Source organism: Vespula pensylvanica, chromosome 5 (genome assembly GCF_014466175.1).
Source record: "Vespula pensylvanica isolate Volc-1 chromosome 5, ASM1446617v1, whole genome shotgun sequence".
Lineage (NCBI taxonomy): Eukaryota > Metazoa > Arthropoda > Insecta > Hymenoptera > Vespidae > Vespula > Vespula pensylvanica.
Window position 1 is genome coordinate 105993 of NC_057689.1, and position 16120 is coordinate 122112.

At 46.6% G+C, this 16120-nt stretch overlaps 1 protein-coding gene across 11 annotated transcripts in view; it reads right to left on the reverse strand.

The window, feature by feature from the left end:
- Positions 1–16120, reverse strand: part of LOC122629176 (agrin-like) — a 235541-nt gene that overhangs the window by 54457 nt on the left and 164964 nt on the right. For all 11 annotated transcript variants that reach the window (XM_043812293.1, XM_043812292.1, XM_043812287.1 and 8 more), the window contains one exon: positions 14995–15204. In XM_043812293.1, coding sequence (XP_043668228.1) covers positions 14995–15204 — 210 coding nt within the window. The remainder of the gene's footprint in view (positions 1–14994; positions 15205–16120) is intronic.

Below are 16120 nucleotides of genomic sequence, written 5' to 3' on the forward strand. Positions count from 1 at the left end.
TACGTCGGTACGTAGAAACGACGAGCGAGTAAGACAAATCTTTTACGAGCGGCTCGAATCCTCGTCAACGCCTGACGGAGTTGTTCGAAGGAAACGGAGCGACGGTATCGTTTCGGTCCCACTTTCGATCGGATTTTCCTTTCGTTCGGTTTTACCTCTTTGCTCTCCGTCTCGTTACATCTCTACCTCTACGTCGAGATAACTTTGAGAAAATCTCATTGTCGGACGACAAAGTGGAAAGGCGTCGTTCGAAGCGGTATATTTTTAATCGATCGATATGTCGCTACGAAATATCGCAATATATTAGATTCGGGTAATATATTAACTTTCCTCGGAAGTCAGGTCGATGTAAAATTAGTTTTCAAGGCAGTTTCAAAGATATTTTTCCATAGAGCGAGAGCGAGAGCGAGAGAGAAGGAGAGAGAAAGAAAGCATGCACATCTTGCTGACTCTTTTAAAGATTCCAAGATGAGATGCAAAATACATGAATAATGGATCGGTGGGATGGCTTTTAAAAGTACATTATCGCGAGCGCGCGTCACGATTAATATGAAGGCACGTAAAAGCGTCTAAATGACGATGATCCTCGTTCCTCCGAGGGTCTCCTCCCTTCTCCTCCGAGTTAGCGTTCGATCCGAATTTCAAATCGAATACAAAGTTACGAGTCTCGGAGAAAGGCAAAAGGTCGGCGGGAGCGTTTTAGCTTCTTCTTCGGCTCCGAATACCAAAGAATTTCATTCGACGTAGGGAGCCGAATCGCGAGGTTGGGAAAGGGCGGGGAACGGTTAGGAGTAATCGTTCAAAGTGGGACGCTATTCGGAGGTAGGAGGGAAGATTCGTACCCGATGTGCCGACTCGGCGGACTCGAAGTTTATTTCAATTATTTAAATCCCTCCGTTCCGAGATTGGTTTAATTCAGTTCGATTCGGGGCGGTGCGGAATCCGGTCTACGTGATCGGCCTTCCTTCCTTCCTTCTAGCCTGGTCGTTCGGTCAGCTCCGACAGCGACGGCGACGGAGTACGCGTTGCATGTCCACGAAAAGGAAGGACGGACGACACTTTCCACTTTCGATATTCTCGAATCGTTCGCAAAACCGGAGAATCCTCTTTTCAAAGGCTTTCCCTCCTGTCGCTCTTGGTCCTCTGCCCTGTCGAAGGCTCCGAACGATCCGATTTTCCAAGAACGTTGCACTCCGATTCGTACGTTCGGCTGCGGTTCACCGCCCCGCGGAATCGACCATCCCATCTTTCTTCGAGTTGGCTCGCACACACTCTCGACTTTCATCCTTTTCCTTTTCGTGGTCGCGCGCGTGCGTGCGTAATAAGAGGATTTGCTCGTGGACGCGTGCTTTGGCCAAAGCGACGAAACGTCGACTTACCCGAGCGTCCCGGACATTAAGCAAATTACAAGGTACGCCCGTAAATCGCGGACCCTGTGCGGACGGTGCGAAGAGGAAGCGTACCCTTCGAGACTCTCTCCCTCTCCCTCCCCCCCCTCTCTCTCTCTCTCTCTACCGACCAACTTCTCCGTAATTCTACGAATCTTTCTACTTCTCTTTCTTCTTTTCTTCGACGATGGATTTCGTCGTGAGAAAGGTCAAAAAAGAAAAATAGAAAAGGAAGACCTTTCTTTCCCTCTGTCGAGTAATCTCGTTTAGGAGATGTGTCTCGTTTCACGCTTCTCGCTAAAAAAGGTAACTTTTTATCTGGTAGAGGGAGACGGCACGTCGATAATAGCTACGCGTCGCGGTACGAATACGCACGTTCGTATAATAAGGCGTAGCTACCGGAGCCAGGAGAGATTGCTGGAAAAGCAAGCGGGGAAGAGTCGCTATTCGAAGGAGTCGGAGCGTCGTCGAGCTTTCCTATCCAGTAATCGCCTCGAAATAGGCCAAAGCGTGTTGACGGAAAAATCTTGTCTCTTTTTCGAGGTGGCAACGAGCGCGTCGTTACGCCGCAGATCCCGTTTGAAAGTTCGATAAAAAGATTCGCGGGCACGCGAATCGGTCAACGCTACGGTTAGACGAAGGAATTCGATTCGCGTTTATTTTCTTTCGAAGCTTCGTAAAAAGGGAGAAAAAGATCTTGCGCCGCCTACGTTGCCAATAATAGTTCGCTTTATCTCGCCTTGGTAGTTTCTCCTAGAGTTTCGATAGGCGATCCGTATCGCGCATACGGCAGGTACGTGAGTTTCATATCTATTGTCCAGCATCCTCGGAGAAGTCATTTTGCCGCACGAGAGTTACGCGATTTACGCGACTAGGAGCAGCCTCGAATCAGTTTCTGACTTTCTCGTCTCTTATATATCGAACAAAAATTATTACGAAAATTCGGGGAAAAAAGGTCGCAGCGCCTGGCCAGTTTCAAGAGTTTTAGCATTTTATGTTCTAGTTTTAACGTTTTATTCGGATATTATTATTAAATCGGCTCGTCAGAAAGCTCGGCTTTGCTCGTAAGTCGATTTTTTCAATTCGCTCAAATTAGCCAAGTTGGGAAACTTGGGATATTCCTGTACACGACGAAAAACTCTAATCGCGCGTATTATATGGCATTCATGAATTTCGATGAGTTCCAAAGTTCCAGAGTTTCGAGGAAGGAGTTTTATGGTTTGAAATGTAAAACGTATTAGAGACTCGAAAAGTTTCCTTTTCTGTGGCAACTTTAGAGCTCATTAGATCTTTCTAGGAGTCGTAGTACCTAAGCTTTTTTAACGACGAAGCAGAAAATCTTTTCTTAAGAGAAAATATTTCCAACCAAGGTGTAATATTATCGTTTGTCGTTGGCAAGACGTTGCCAAACTCTTGGCGAATCTTACGTGCTCGCTCATAGAATAGGACGATTTATGAAATGACAAAGTTTTATCTTCCTATATCCTTCTTCTTTTAACGCGATATGGGTAGTCGGTGTATCTACGTATTTGTAATTGGCGCAAAACGAGCAACAGGTGCAGATATTTCGAAACGCGAGTGTACCATCAATTACGATGCAACTAATTTACGATAAAGGAAGGACGAAACGAATGTCTCTACGATATAGAATCGAATATTATCATATTAGCGGATCGGCCAAATCGCCGCGGACGCGTCAAAAACACGAGGTGCCAGCGGTGAGTAGGGCGACAGCTGCCGACAACGTAGCCGATGTTACGCCTAACGTCCTTATCGCACATGTCGATCGACCACGCGGTTCGTTCTTCGATACGTAAAAAATATACCGCTTTCTGTTGCTCCACGTGATATCGATTTAACGTAAATATACGCTCTCTCCCTCCGTCCCGCAAAATCGGTTATTATCGGAGTTATTTATTAAACGTCGCTGGCAAGAAAGCGTCGCGTACTTTTCGACGTTAACCGGAGAGCGATACTTCGTATGGGAGATAGACAATGGTCGCTTTCCTCGAGAGAATTTAAATCCAAAAGCGATACACGGTGAAACGACGAGCGAGTCCACCGAGTCGACTTTTATCGTCGTCGCCGTCCTTCCGCGTGACTTGACCCAGCTTCCGCCACTGCAGAGCCACTTATACGACGGCACGTCTGACTGCAGGAAGTCCACTACTACTTGCCAGCTTGTTCCAAGAACGTGCGTCGATTTCTTCACCGTTCTAATTTTAGGTCTACTCTCGGCTCCACGACCCTTTCTACCAGCTCGCATAGCGCTCGTCTGCTTTTCTCTCTCGCTCTCTCGCTCTGTACCACTGTGAAACCCTTCGCGCCGTGAGAGCCAGCACGGCTGCCCTCGGGTTACGGTGGCCAGCCAGTTAGTCGGCAAATAAATGAATGCCAGATGAGACGGTTTTCTCCGGGTAGGAGAATCTCGAACGACATCGTTTTCTCTTTATGAAAATCGTTCTCATCCCCTTTCTCTACGAAGCAAAGTGTCATTCGATGCTTTTACCAAAATCGAAAGATATTTTCATCTTTTATCGTAGAATAAAAAAAACTCGAGGAGACGATGAGCAGGCAGTGAGCCGAAAAAATATCGAAAGCTTTCGCCGAGTGTCATCCCCTTCTGGTAAAAGTTACGAAAACTTTCTCTCTTGTAATTAGTTCCCGACGGAGTTAAACTGGTGCGTTGGCGTGACAGTGCGGATAGGGAGAAGTGGGAGATCGAAGGTACGAGAAAAAATCAAGCAAGTATCCAGGTCACGAGGGAGATAAGATTCCTCTCTCTCTCTCTCTCTCTCTTTTGCGCGCGCGCGCGCGTACGTTATTTTATGCTCGGTCAAAGTTTTTCGCAAAAGGATCTCGGCGGCTGCGGCAGAGGCGGCATTTTAGCGAGTCTCTCGTCGACTTTCTCTTTGGTGGTCGTGTCGAAAGTTTCGCGAAAGAGCTTGGGATACAAGAACGGCGTGGGAGGGAAGGAAGGGATGAAAATGGAGCGAGGATCAAGCTGGCGGAGAGGATAAAGATTTTTTTTCGCCTTTTCTCGGTAAGTATCTCTCCTCGTCTGCTCTTTCTTCTTCTTCTTCTACTTCTTCTTCTTCTTCTTCTTCTTCTTCTTCTTCTTCTTCTTCTTCTTCTTCCTCTTCCTTTTCTTCATCTTATCTTCAACTTCGCTATCAAAGCTATCTTTTCAAAGAAGCAATGCGGCGTCATTCGCTTTTCGGCATAATTAAAGTCAATTACCCCGAAAACGAGAATTTTCCACAGTTTGTGAAAAGATATATATCACGAAAGATTTTGGAAAAAATTAAAGGAGCGGCAGGAGGAAGTAGCAGCAATCCGAGTATTGCCAGACAGAGTCCACGAGAGTCTTAGGTTCAACATGTTCTTTAGTCTCAACGAGGACTTGCAGTAAATAATTAACTTACCGGAAACGTAACGGTAGATATATAAAAACAAAGATTATATTTCCATTTCGACTCAAGTCACGTTTCAATGCGGAAAGATTGGGTGCTATATACTATGCACTGCATGCTCTTCGATCTCTTCTTTCCGTTTTTTAGTTTTATGTCTCTCTCTCTCTCTCTCTCTCTCTCTCTCTCTCTCCCTCTCTCTCTCTCGCTACATAGATAACTCTTTATAAATATCTATCCGTTTGTATGTTTTAACAGGTGGAATGATTGATCCGCGTGGAACGAGCTTGCGAATGCTCTGTGCGAACGCACGTATCTCGGAAATTGAAAAAAAAAAAAAAATAACAACGGCTGGTATCGCGGTGAGGACATCGATGAAAAAATTAAATCTTTGCGTCTGCATTACACGTCACGATTCGATTTTCTCGCGAAAGGAAGATGTATGGATTAATTCGAAATCGTCGTTGTCGCGACTTTCGAATTTCTTTTCCCTCTTTCAAAAGAATCGCGTTTTGCGATCTGAACGAGGAGCAAGGGAAAACGTGTAAAAAATATAGGTACGTGCGGTTAAAAGGATACGGAAGAAATGAGTTTATGAACGAGTGATGAACGTTTCGCACGTTTCGCGTTGCTATGTAAGCCAGCGCGTACCGGAAATTACGGCGGTAGGTACGAATTTGTTTGGAACGCAAAAAGTCATGAGACCGTCGGAAATGCAAAGCTCGCACACCTCCGAACGTTAGTTCCGTCGATTATACGAATTACGTTTGAATGGTACGCCAAGAATTTTCCATACCTATGCGAATGTACACGTTCGATAAAAGACACCCTTTTCGGTAATAAAAAGAGAAAATCTATCCGATATCTCCGTTGTCACTGGCAGAACATCGCTTCGACGATTTTCCTTTTCTCTAGTTCGCTCTTTGCCTCCGTCCGATGTCTCTGGCACAACGTACGTGTAGGCTACCAACTATTACTCTCCTTTCTATCTCCGTATCTTTCTTCCGGGTACAATCGAGTCCGTGCGACACGAAGGAGGGACAGAAGTGAGACACTAAGTATGCATAGCCAGGTTCCGGCTTCGAGTACGCGTCTGGACTTCGCGTTCGGCTTGGTAACTAGTTGGCATGTGGCCATGCATAGAGGTGCGCGCTAATAAGTGTACCACGTTCGCCTCTCCTAATATTCGACCCGATGATAAATGCCGTAATACCTGTCATTGCCAATACTCTTTACCCATCTTTGGTCTCTCCTTTCGACCTTCTCGACTCGTATTTAATTTTACTTAGCCGTTGTACAACGTCGTTGAACGTTCGTTATTGCAAAACTAATCGAAGGGGTTCCTATCGCGTTCGATCGATCACCGGTCACGAGAGCGGAGACTCGAAAGATCGAAGGGTCGAGTCACGTGACCGCGTTATCGCACCGAGCGAGCGGCAGAAGTCAAAGAGCTTTTTCTTTACCCTTCGCACGCCTTAAAGTCATACGCTGACGATTAATGATTCGAGACGGCGACCAGCAAAAAATCCATTAAGGTTGGATCACGGTTGTGATGCGGGGCTCGGATACGGGCGTAACGATAAATCCTAACGAAAACATGCATTGTCGTTTTCGCGCCCCTCGAAACTCCAGCTGGAAACATCGTCATTGTCTTCGTCCGAAAGGGTCCAAATATAATATTAGGATAATTCCCGAAGTGGAGACGAGGAGAGCGAGAGAGGAAGAAAGGTCGGGAGGTAATGGCTCGGAGACGCGACATTTTTCATCCGGCAGTCATCCAGCGAGGGTGATGTCTCGAGCCGTGGATCGGCCTCCTACTAATTGCCACTCGCTTACCGTACTCGACTCGTCGAAGCAAAGTACTCGACGTACTCCCTCTTCGCCCTTTTTCCTTGCACGTTTGACGAATTTGACAAATTCGACGAATTCGATCGATTCCTTCCCGTCGCGAGATCACGAGGAAGGATCGACCGAGGAAGAGTCAACGAATTCGTCCGTGGCAAGCTCGACACACCTATCCACGTACACGAGGAATTTCGAAAGGACCTTATCGGACCGTTCGCATTAGAATAGGTAGATCGACGAGGGTGAGTACTTACGTAGGACGCGTTAACCCTTCTCAGGGTTTCATGACGTTCCGCGAAGGACGTTCGTCTCGAACCCTTCCTGCCGTCTACAAACGCGATGGATATCTTGTAATTTCGAGCAAACGAACGTTCGCCATTTTCACCGGGTCAATATCATTATCCTACGGTTCGGGAATGCAATTAAGACCTCCAGGAAAATGCGAAACGCTTTTATCCTTCCTATCGCTCTCCTCTCTTCCGAAGCTCCATACGAGCGAGTACGTTCGTTTTTGATTCTTTCGTGATACGTTTCCTAGAATAAATACGAATTTGGACGCACACTTCGATAAAGATTTATCAAATATTCCATTTTTCTTCCTTACGCTACGCGTAGATAAAGGGAAGGTAATCCAACAACTTCCGCGATCGTAGATTGCAACTTTAAATCCTATAAAAAATGTTTCCGTGTTATTCTTCGAGATTAACGTCTTTGAAAGAACGGCAAAAAAAGACAAAGGAGAAAATGGAAGTAAAGAATAGGGGAATAGATAGGAAGGTTGGAACGAGACGAAAGCTTTGCGAGGAAGAACCACGCGAAGCGCGGTGCGTGTGCGAGGGAGAGAGAGAGAGAGGAAGGCGGAGGAACGAAAGGTTGGAAGTGAAACGTAGGAAAACGGAAAATAGAGAAGTCTTTATGGCAACTCATAACTCATGCCTCCTTATTGAAACTTCCTTCTCGAGAATGGATTAAGACGGTTTCTACGAAATTCGTTGAAATTTCCAGAGCGCGTAATTTATGTATTCGTTAGTATAGCATTACCAGCTAGTCCACCATTCCGCTGCTACGGCTGTGCGATCTTCGAAGCGCAAACGCAAAATCCGTTTCGATGTACGAGCAACGCGAGTATCCGTCCCAACGTACGTCGATGTTGTTCATAGTTTTGACGTGAAAATCGACCCAAAGTTTCGCAAAGTTTAAAGAAGCTAAAGCGTGGAGGACGACCCGTGGTAATTACCGCTAATAACGCTACATCGTCTTTGGGCGTGTCTCTGCTATTCTCGTAAAATAAATTCGACAACTCGAATTGAAATTTTCTACGATTACCGTTCTCGTACGACGTTTCCTCTACGCCTTGAAAGCGACACGATACGATCGGCTTGTCCTTACGGTCTTTGATTTTTCGAACCTTGTATTCGAAAACGTTAACACGCGTCGGACATTTACCTCGAGAAACACCGTGCAAACTATTTATTTAAGCGACTCCCGCGTTATTTGTTACGTTATTGCTCCGGCTATGGAACCGTACCGTACTACCCTGCTATTATTCGTGGATCTGCAAATGCGAAAACACAACGGAGGAAAACGGATGAAAAAGAGAAAGAGAAAAGAAAGGCGATACGGAAAATGGGGAAAGAAATAGGTGGTCGGAGCGGGGAGAGAGAGAGAAATAAAGGGAAAAAGAGTGCATTTCGAGCGGATATGAAATTGCGTGACGCCGTCGAGTGAACGAAATGCTTGTCGTGTTTCCGCCACGTGACATTCATACTTGGGGTCTGGCTACTACAGCGGCGAACTACTACTACCAGTCCCGTAGTCTCTACACGTTGCTACCTTGAAAACCAAGAAGACAGGGATCTCTCCCCGTCTATCTTCTTTTCTAGCATCCAACTCACCGGTGTACGATTCGTTCATACGGTTGGCTCTCCAGATGGCCACGTAATGTAAATTTTCATTTTCTTACGAGCATGCCGGATGCGGAAAAATTTCGTATTCGTCAACGACGAAGAAACGCGATAGCACCTGAACCGCGCGATGCGAAGCGCGGTGCGAAGCACAGCGCCCCGTCTCTTTGAGTTCTCCGTAGCGCGATAAACGTCCCGAGTAATCCGATCGCGTTTATTTCTTATTTCTCCTTATTCTTTATTCTCTCTTAGAATCGGTTGCGATATCGAGGAACGCACGTACTCGTATATCGATGACGTTATTCGTTCGTTACTCTTACAACGAACGTTTTGCAACGATCGATCGAGTCGAAACTATCGTCCGGAGTTATATCTCGCTCTTACAGAAATATTATAAGGATCAAACGGGACGTCATCTTTTTCTGCGACGTAATTGCGTTTCTAGTCAATTATTCGACCTTTCTCTCCCGACGGACGCGCTAGTACGCTCGATGTCGAGTATAAATCGTGGGGGGAAGGAGGGGAGGGACGCATAAATGGCGTAGGTGGAAGAACGTCGAGACGGAACCGAGTCGCGGAATTAAATTTCAGGAGAAGGCCAACGCGTTTTCGGGACAGACGCGACGCGTCTCGACGCCGACGTCGACGACCGAGGGAATGCTCGAGAAGAGGAGAAGAAGGGGGATGGGAAAAAGGGCAAAGCTAGAGGATAGCGAAAGGCAACCTTTACTGTACGACATGCGACCGTGTCCCGTCGGTTATCGTCAAAACACTCTGGAAATATCTCGTACCTCGGCGGTCGTAATAATTGAAGAGAGCCTGAGGCATTCGCGGAGAAAATGACTCGAAATTGAGGAAGGTAAATTGAGAGCCGCCTTGGATCAGGGGGAACGAGTCGACTACTGCCACGTGCGGCCTTTTCGCGTAGGTAGAGACGTCGCTGCGACGCGGAGAAAAAATCGGGGGACGAAGGAGGTCAACCCTTGGATTTATTTTTCTCCGCTAAGATACTTCGTCCCACCGTTACTTCGTATTTCTAGCTGTAAAAAATGAAGATAGAGGAAAGAATGCAGCGCGACCTATCAAAGAACGCTCGTCCAACGACGGTAAACTCGCGCCTTATCTAGCCGAATAGGCGGGTACGTGTTCCTTCTGCGTCGAAAATTGTCGAATGCTGTTCTCGCTCGCCTTGCAACCGTTTAGCTCCGACAGACGGTAATTCTTTCGTTTCGAAAGAGAAAGAGAGGATGCATCGCGAGGAAGTAACGAGCGCAGAACTTGGACGAACGCGAGCATCCACTTTGGGAGCTTCGGGTTTACTCGAGCACTTCTCCAATTTACTAGATACATCTTGTATATTTCGAGAGGTAGTCGACTTTTTCCCTCCCTGTCTCCCTCTCTCCGTCGGAGCACGCGAGAGACTTTCCTTATGATAAGACGGCACTTTTGCGAAGGCATCTCGGACGTTTATCTTTCATCGAGTTCGCCTAAATCACAGAACTCCCGTAGGATTCTAAGTCGAATTTATGTCTTCCGTGGATATTTTCTGTAAGGAAGAGAGAGAGAGAGAGAGAGAGAGAGAAGGAAACGGTAAAAGTCTGAGAAGACCTAAAGAGAACGCGTCTCTCGAGAAAAGACGAATGCCGCAATGAGAGGAATGGAAGATAGAGATAGAGAGGGAAAGAAAGAGAAAACGAAAGAGCTCCGCCATTTCGCGGAATGAAGATGTATGCGAAGAATCGGGCCGGAACCTTTCGTGATACCGAAAGAGACGGCGAGAGGGAAGTAAAGTAGGTCTCATTGACTAGGTGTCACGGACAGGAACATTAGATGCTACTTTGGCTGACGGAAAGCAAACAGCCGAAGGTGCGTCACGTCGACGGAGCCGCGACGAGTCGCGTAGCGAATCATAGAAGAAGCCTTCAAGCGGATTTATTACTTCCTCTTTGTTTCCGAATAAAATCGAGAGCGAGAGCGACAGAGAGAAAGAGAAAGAGAGCCGTGCAATGGGAATTGCGTCCGTCGTGAAAGTAAGATAAACTGTCCTGGTTCCTATTGAAAATTAAAGGTGAAGAGGGAGGGAGGGAGAGAGAGAGAGAGCAGAAAACGAGTCGATATTCAATTCCGCGCGCAAGACGGAAAAGAACGTTTAGCAACAGTGGCAACGGCGAGCAAGATTGTTTCTTCTTTATTAATACCTTTTATCGCGCTCTCTCCTTCTTTCCTTTTTCTTTTCGTCTCCGAGCTTATCACGCTTCTCTACAAAGTACGTGCCTCTCGACGATTAATCATCGTTTCCAGCCACATTACGTATTCTTGGAATAACCGGGTTCGTCGCGGATAAATTATAATTCGAGCGAGCGTCGCTCCTCTTTACATTATATTTCGCTTTCGCTGATACCAACGACGCGTAATTCCGCGGGCCAACGACGTTTCCGACGGCACGAGCACATCTCGTCGAGTTTCTTTGCCGTCGAGGAAATCGGGAGATCTCTTTGAAACGCGGCGTCCGAAAAATTTGACCTCGCACCCGATTTATTTCTTCCAGAACCCCGATATAAATATCCTCGAATCATAGGAAATATTATTTTTACGGTTACCGTCGTTCCCGTCGTACGGAAAACTCGGAAAAAGGAAAAGAATTGTACGCCGTCCGAGTTTGACGAAGGAGGAAAGGAAGAGCAGGGGGTAAAGCGGGAAGGCCGAGAAGATGGTATAACGGGTAGCAGCGCAGACGACATTTATATCGACGATTTATCACCGAGAAAAAGTTAGATAAAACTCGGCCGCGCCTGCCCATACTTACTACCACCCCGTTAACTCACCTCCTTACTCGACTCGCCTCTTATATCCTCGAAAATGTAATGAACTGTGCGACCGAGATTGTCTCCTGTTAAGTTAATTGCCCCTCGTCGTCCTCGTCTCGTTTTCGCCAAGGATAAACGATGAAAAGTTCGAAGGATCGATCGCTCTTTCATCGATAGTGATATCTTCGAAGGAACCTCGACTTCGACAATTTTTGTCATTCGTAGATCGTAAAAGAGGAGCCGATTAAAGCGACTAGCGATATGCGATTTAAAAAGAATATCTTTACGTTTACGCGGGCCTTTTACGAAAACGAAAATATTCTCTTTCTTTCGAACTACATTCTTTCGTGCCGTTATTACTCCACCGCCGAGCGAAACGAGTCTGCAATCAATAACGGAGTGCGTACCTCTGGGAAATTGTAGCACGGCGTGTAGCGGGAACACCAACACGGAGCTCTAATTTCCAATGCACGAGGAAGTAAGGAGGTACGAAGGAGGGATTTTGCGCGTGCGTGTGCACACACTGGACCCGACGGAAAAAGGGAGATAACGAGACCCTTCGCTAGTCTTTCTCAACTTCGAACGAACTTTTTCCCTTCGTACTCGACTCTCTTCTCAATCTCGATTTCGAGTTATGTTTCAAAGTCCAGTGTTTCGAGGATATAAAAAAATTATTCTCGCTCCTTCTTGCCTTTCTCGACCGACATCGAGCGTAAGATTTTTAACGTTTTAAGCGACGTCGGACGGAACGAAGAAAGCGAGTTCTCTCGAAGGACACGCGAATGTTTTACGCGATGACATGGAATATGTTTCCTATTGTTTGACGGCACAACAATTTACCCGTCGAGGAGCGTCTCTCGCGTAAGAGGTCGATGAGCGCGAACAGAGAGAGAGAGAGAGAGAGAGAGAGAGAGTCGGTGTAAATAAGAGATGTTCCACGTATATCGAGAGTGAAATAGCGGTAAAGGAGAATGGCGAAACAGGGCCGAGAAAGACGGATTACGAAAGAGCACCACACGGTAGTGTGTACCGTAGTACCGGGGCGTACGTGCCTACGCGTACTTACTTTGGCCGACGTTGAAAACGTCGCTAGGAGACGTTGCGTTGTCATTTTTTCTCTACCTCTCTCTCTCTCTCTCTCTCTCTCTCTCTCGTAATGCCATCCAACCTCCCTATTTCTCTCTCACCTCGTTCTTCATTTCTCTCGCTCGCTCCGTAGATTGTCTATTGTCTGGTAAACAAAGCTGCCTGCCTCTGTGTACGCGAAGGCAAATGACAATCAGCGACCTCGGGCAAGCGACCGAAGAGCGAGACAGGAGCTGCTGCATGGCGTGCATCTTGTCGAGTGCACGCGTTCCCGTATATGCATCATTCTAGCATGCGTATGCGTCGACGCGTCACGAGTACATAACTTTGGTCCAACGAAAGCTCCGATGGAAGCTCCAGAGATACGCGCGCGCACACATATCTTTTTCTAGGTCGCACCTTCATCGCGCCCGGAGCACGACTTTCGCACTTTCGAGACACGAAAGCTTTCAGAACCGCGTATCGTGCGAATTCGCGTCCGCGTACGTAGACGCGAGGCATATCGCCCAATTAAAAAACAAGACAATGAGAAACTTTGGTGACCTTGCGCTTACGTTCTTCGCTCGTCTTGTATTCTCGCCATTGAAAGAGCAATACTTTTGTGATAGGAAGGCGCGATTGAAACGATCCAGATGCGTGTAAAGCACGTAATTCGTAAAGCAGGTACGCGCGGCGGACCTGCTATGACATTTCATTTTGCAACGAGCCGACGAGACGGAGACAATGGATGCCTCTTTTGTCTGAACCCCGGAGGAGACGGAGAAGAGGGAAAATGCTGCTTCGAGAGAACAAACGTTTCGCGCTACGGCTTTTCTCACCCTGACGCAACCATGTCGCAACCATTCAAGTCCTCCCATCGCTACGCTGCCACCCAAAGGACGCATCGCGCATTTCCAAGGCATTACTATTAATTTACCTTTTGCATTGCCAATCTGAAGGACGAAAATCGAAAAGTCATCCGTCAAAGGGCGGATGTCGTTCGAGAAAATCGATGTTGCGTATACGACGTATCGTACGCGACGTGCCCCGTAATTACGTTCTTCCTCGGAATCTGTTGTAAAAGGGTACGCTACTTAACGAACGATTTAAATACGACGATCGAAAATGTAATTTGATCTTTTTTTTCTTCCGTATCGCGAAAGGAGACGTCTTAATGAAAACGTCAAAAACAGGAGACATCCCGTTGGCTGGTTTCGTCCCTGTAGCTACGATTTCGTTGGATCTTCAACTCGAATCTCGAAGATCCGTTTCGTTCTTGTAATATTTACGACTTATGTAATACTTATTCTTTTAAAAATGTCTTCTTTTCCGATCCCTCAAGATAGTATCGGACGGCACAGCCACGTACGAGGATACACGCCGACGGAGCTCGGTCGTTTTGTTTTGAATAAAAGAACGTCTCGAAGAGAAGAAAAAGTTACGGCGAATCGGGTATCGGGTATTGGTTAATTCATGGTTGCAAAGTCCGATGGAAGAGACGTACGAGAAGAGAGTAGAAAATGATGGAGGATCGTCTTCGATAGCGAAGCTGCTTTCTTTATTTCTTTCTTTCTTTTCTTTTCTTTTTTTTTTCTTTGCCCCTTTATCTTTTCGCTCCGTATAAAGGCGTACAACCAAGTTTCCGTTATCTAAAAAAAATTCGTCCGAGCTCTGTACCGAGAATATTTTGACGGATACTTATTTCTCCGTTGCTCGCTATCCTTCTTTCTCGTTCCAGTTGCAAAGATTTAGTCGGAAAGAGGCGAGGCAGAGGTATAAAGGAAGAACGTTGGTAAAACTCGGGTCCGATCGTGAAGCACGAAGGAACGTGGGCTAAGAGATTTGCATGATCGCGACGATAGAACGTTTCTCGTAGAAACGTTGTAGACCGAGCTCGGTACGTTAAGTTTTTAGGATAAAAAATGTTAGGGTTGCGTCACGTACGCGCGGTACGTACGTAAAGGACAACACGGTCGCGTCGCGTCGTCTCTATCAAGCGGCGTCACGACGACGTTAGATGAGATTGCGAACTTTATTACAGAAGGAAACTTTTACTTCCCCCGATGTCTGCCGGTTATAAAAGTTCCACGGTAGCGGAGCGGCTCTACGCGCAATCTTATGCGACGGATTCAAAATTGAATTTCCGACAGGGGAGATATCGTTGGAGATATCGCGCATCGTACTTCGAATCGAATTAATAACTCCATTCCCGGGGTCTGTCGAGGTCTATTCGTTTAGTTAAAAATTCGCGAGACGTTCCGCCGAAGAATTTGCTCTTGCCGCGTATTTAACCACGTACGCGGATTAACTTGTACGCGATAGCTCGTGCCAAACGTGTAAACTCGTAGAGTTTCTTCGAGTTTCCGACCGCGAAGCGACGTATCGAGAAACGAGGCGCGATCGCAACCCGATCGCCACGAGAAGAGAAGAATTCGATCGGAGGACGCGATACGGATACCGATCCCATATTTTTACATCTGATTTTCTTCGCCCCAGGCTCGAAAAAGTTTTTCCAAAGCGGAATAATCCCGCAATGGGGAGAAGGCGCAAGGAAAAAGTTGTACGCGTTACTCACCGCAGGCACCCTCGTGTTTTATTCTAGTATTCTTCCTTCTCTGGCAGCTCGCCTGTCTCAGATGACATTGATTCGTATACGTCACGTCGTCGGAGCCGCAAACCTGTGCGGAATTTGACGGACAATTCGTTGGACACTGGCACAAAGCTTTTCCGTTCTCGGATACGACGCACGTCGCGCCCCAAGCGCAATAAGTCTTCTCGCAGGGTTCTGAAAAAAAAGCAAAAGAGAAGATACAGTGGTATCTCGTTGGAGATTCGACTCGTCGCAAAGGAACCGCGGATGCGCGGATAAACGTAATTTCATTTATTTCCTTCCTTCGCGCGATATTTTCGTTTCTTTCTTGACGCTTCGAACAGACGTCGATTCGAATTAAACGTTTCCTTCTCTTTTCTTTTTTCTTTTCTTTCGAAATCGACGTCGAGGTAGAAAATATTTTTCAAGGACGAAAGAGAAGAGAGACGTGTTCAATCGTTAGAAATTTGTTTATGGAAGCGGCGTCGGAGATCGCATTATTTTCGTTCGATAACATTCGATCTCGTTCGTTATTCAGTAGTAAGTTCTTACGGGGTACTTTTTCATTTTCATCGCTCGAACTTAAAACGCGCGTGTAAAGCATCGTTAATCTACCAACGCGAATCGATAATTAAGAAAAGTTACTTAAAATATTAATTATAATCCGTCCGCTTTTCTATGGTTAAAAAAAAGACAGATTATCGAACCCGCCCACCCAAGGAGCTTCTCTCTCCTTTCGTTTTCTTGACGCTAAACCACCAATGGCAGTGGCCATACTTCTCAACGTCTCAACTTTTCAACTTTTTTCCCTCCCCCCTCCCCCCTCTTTCTCCAGCGCACGCGCGCTCTTGTTCCTTCGTTCTTTCCCTTTTTTCACGTAGCTCGCCCAACATAGAACAGGTTCGCAGGAGCACAATCAATTTTCCAAGAAAGTTGGTACGAATGGGGCAGAGAGAGAGAGAGGAGGGGGGGGAGAGGGAGAAGCTTCGCTTTGAGAAACCTGGTCGGATAATCCATGCTCCACGATCATTAATATAGCAGACGAGTTGATCCCCGAGCGGTGAAAAAAATCGTCCAGCTCGTGTGCCAACCTAGGAGGTCAATCGCTTTT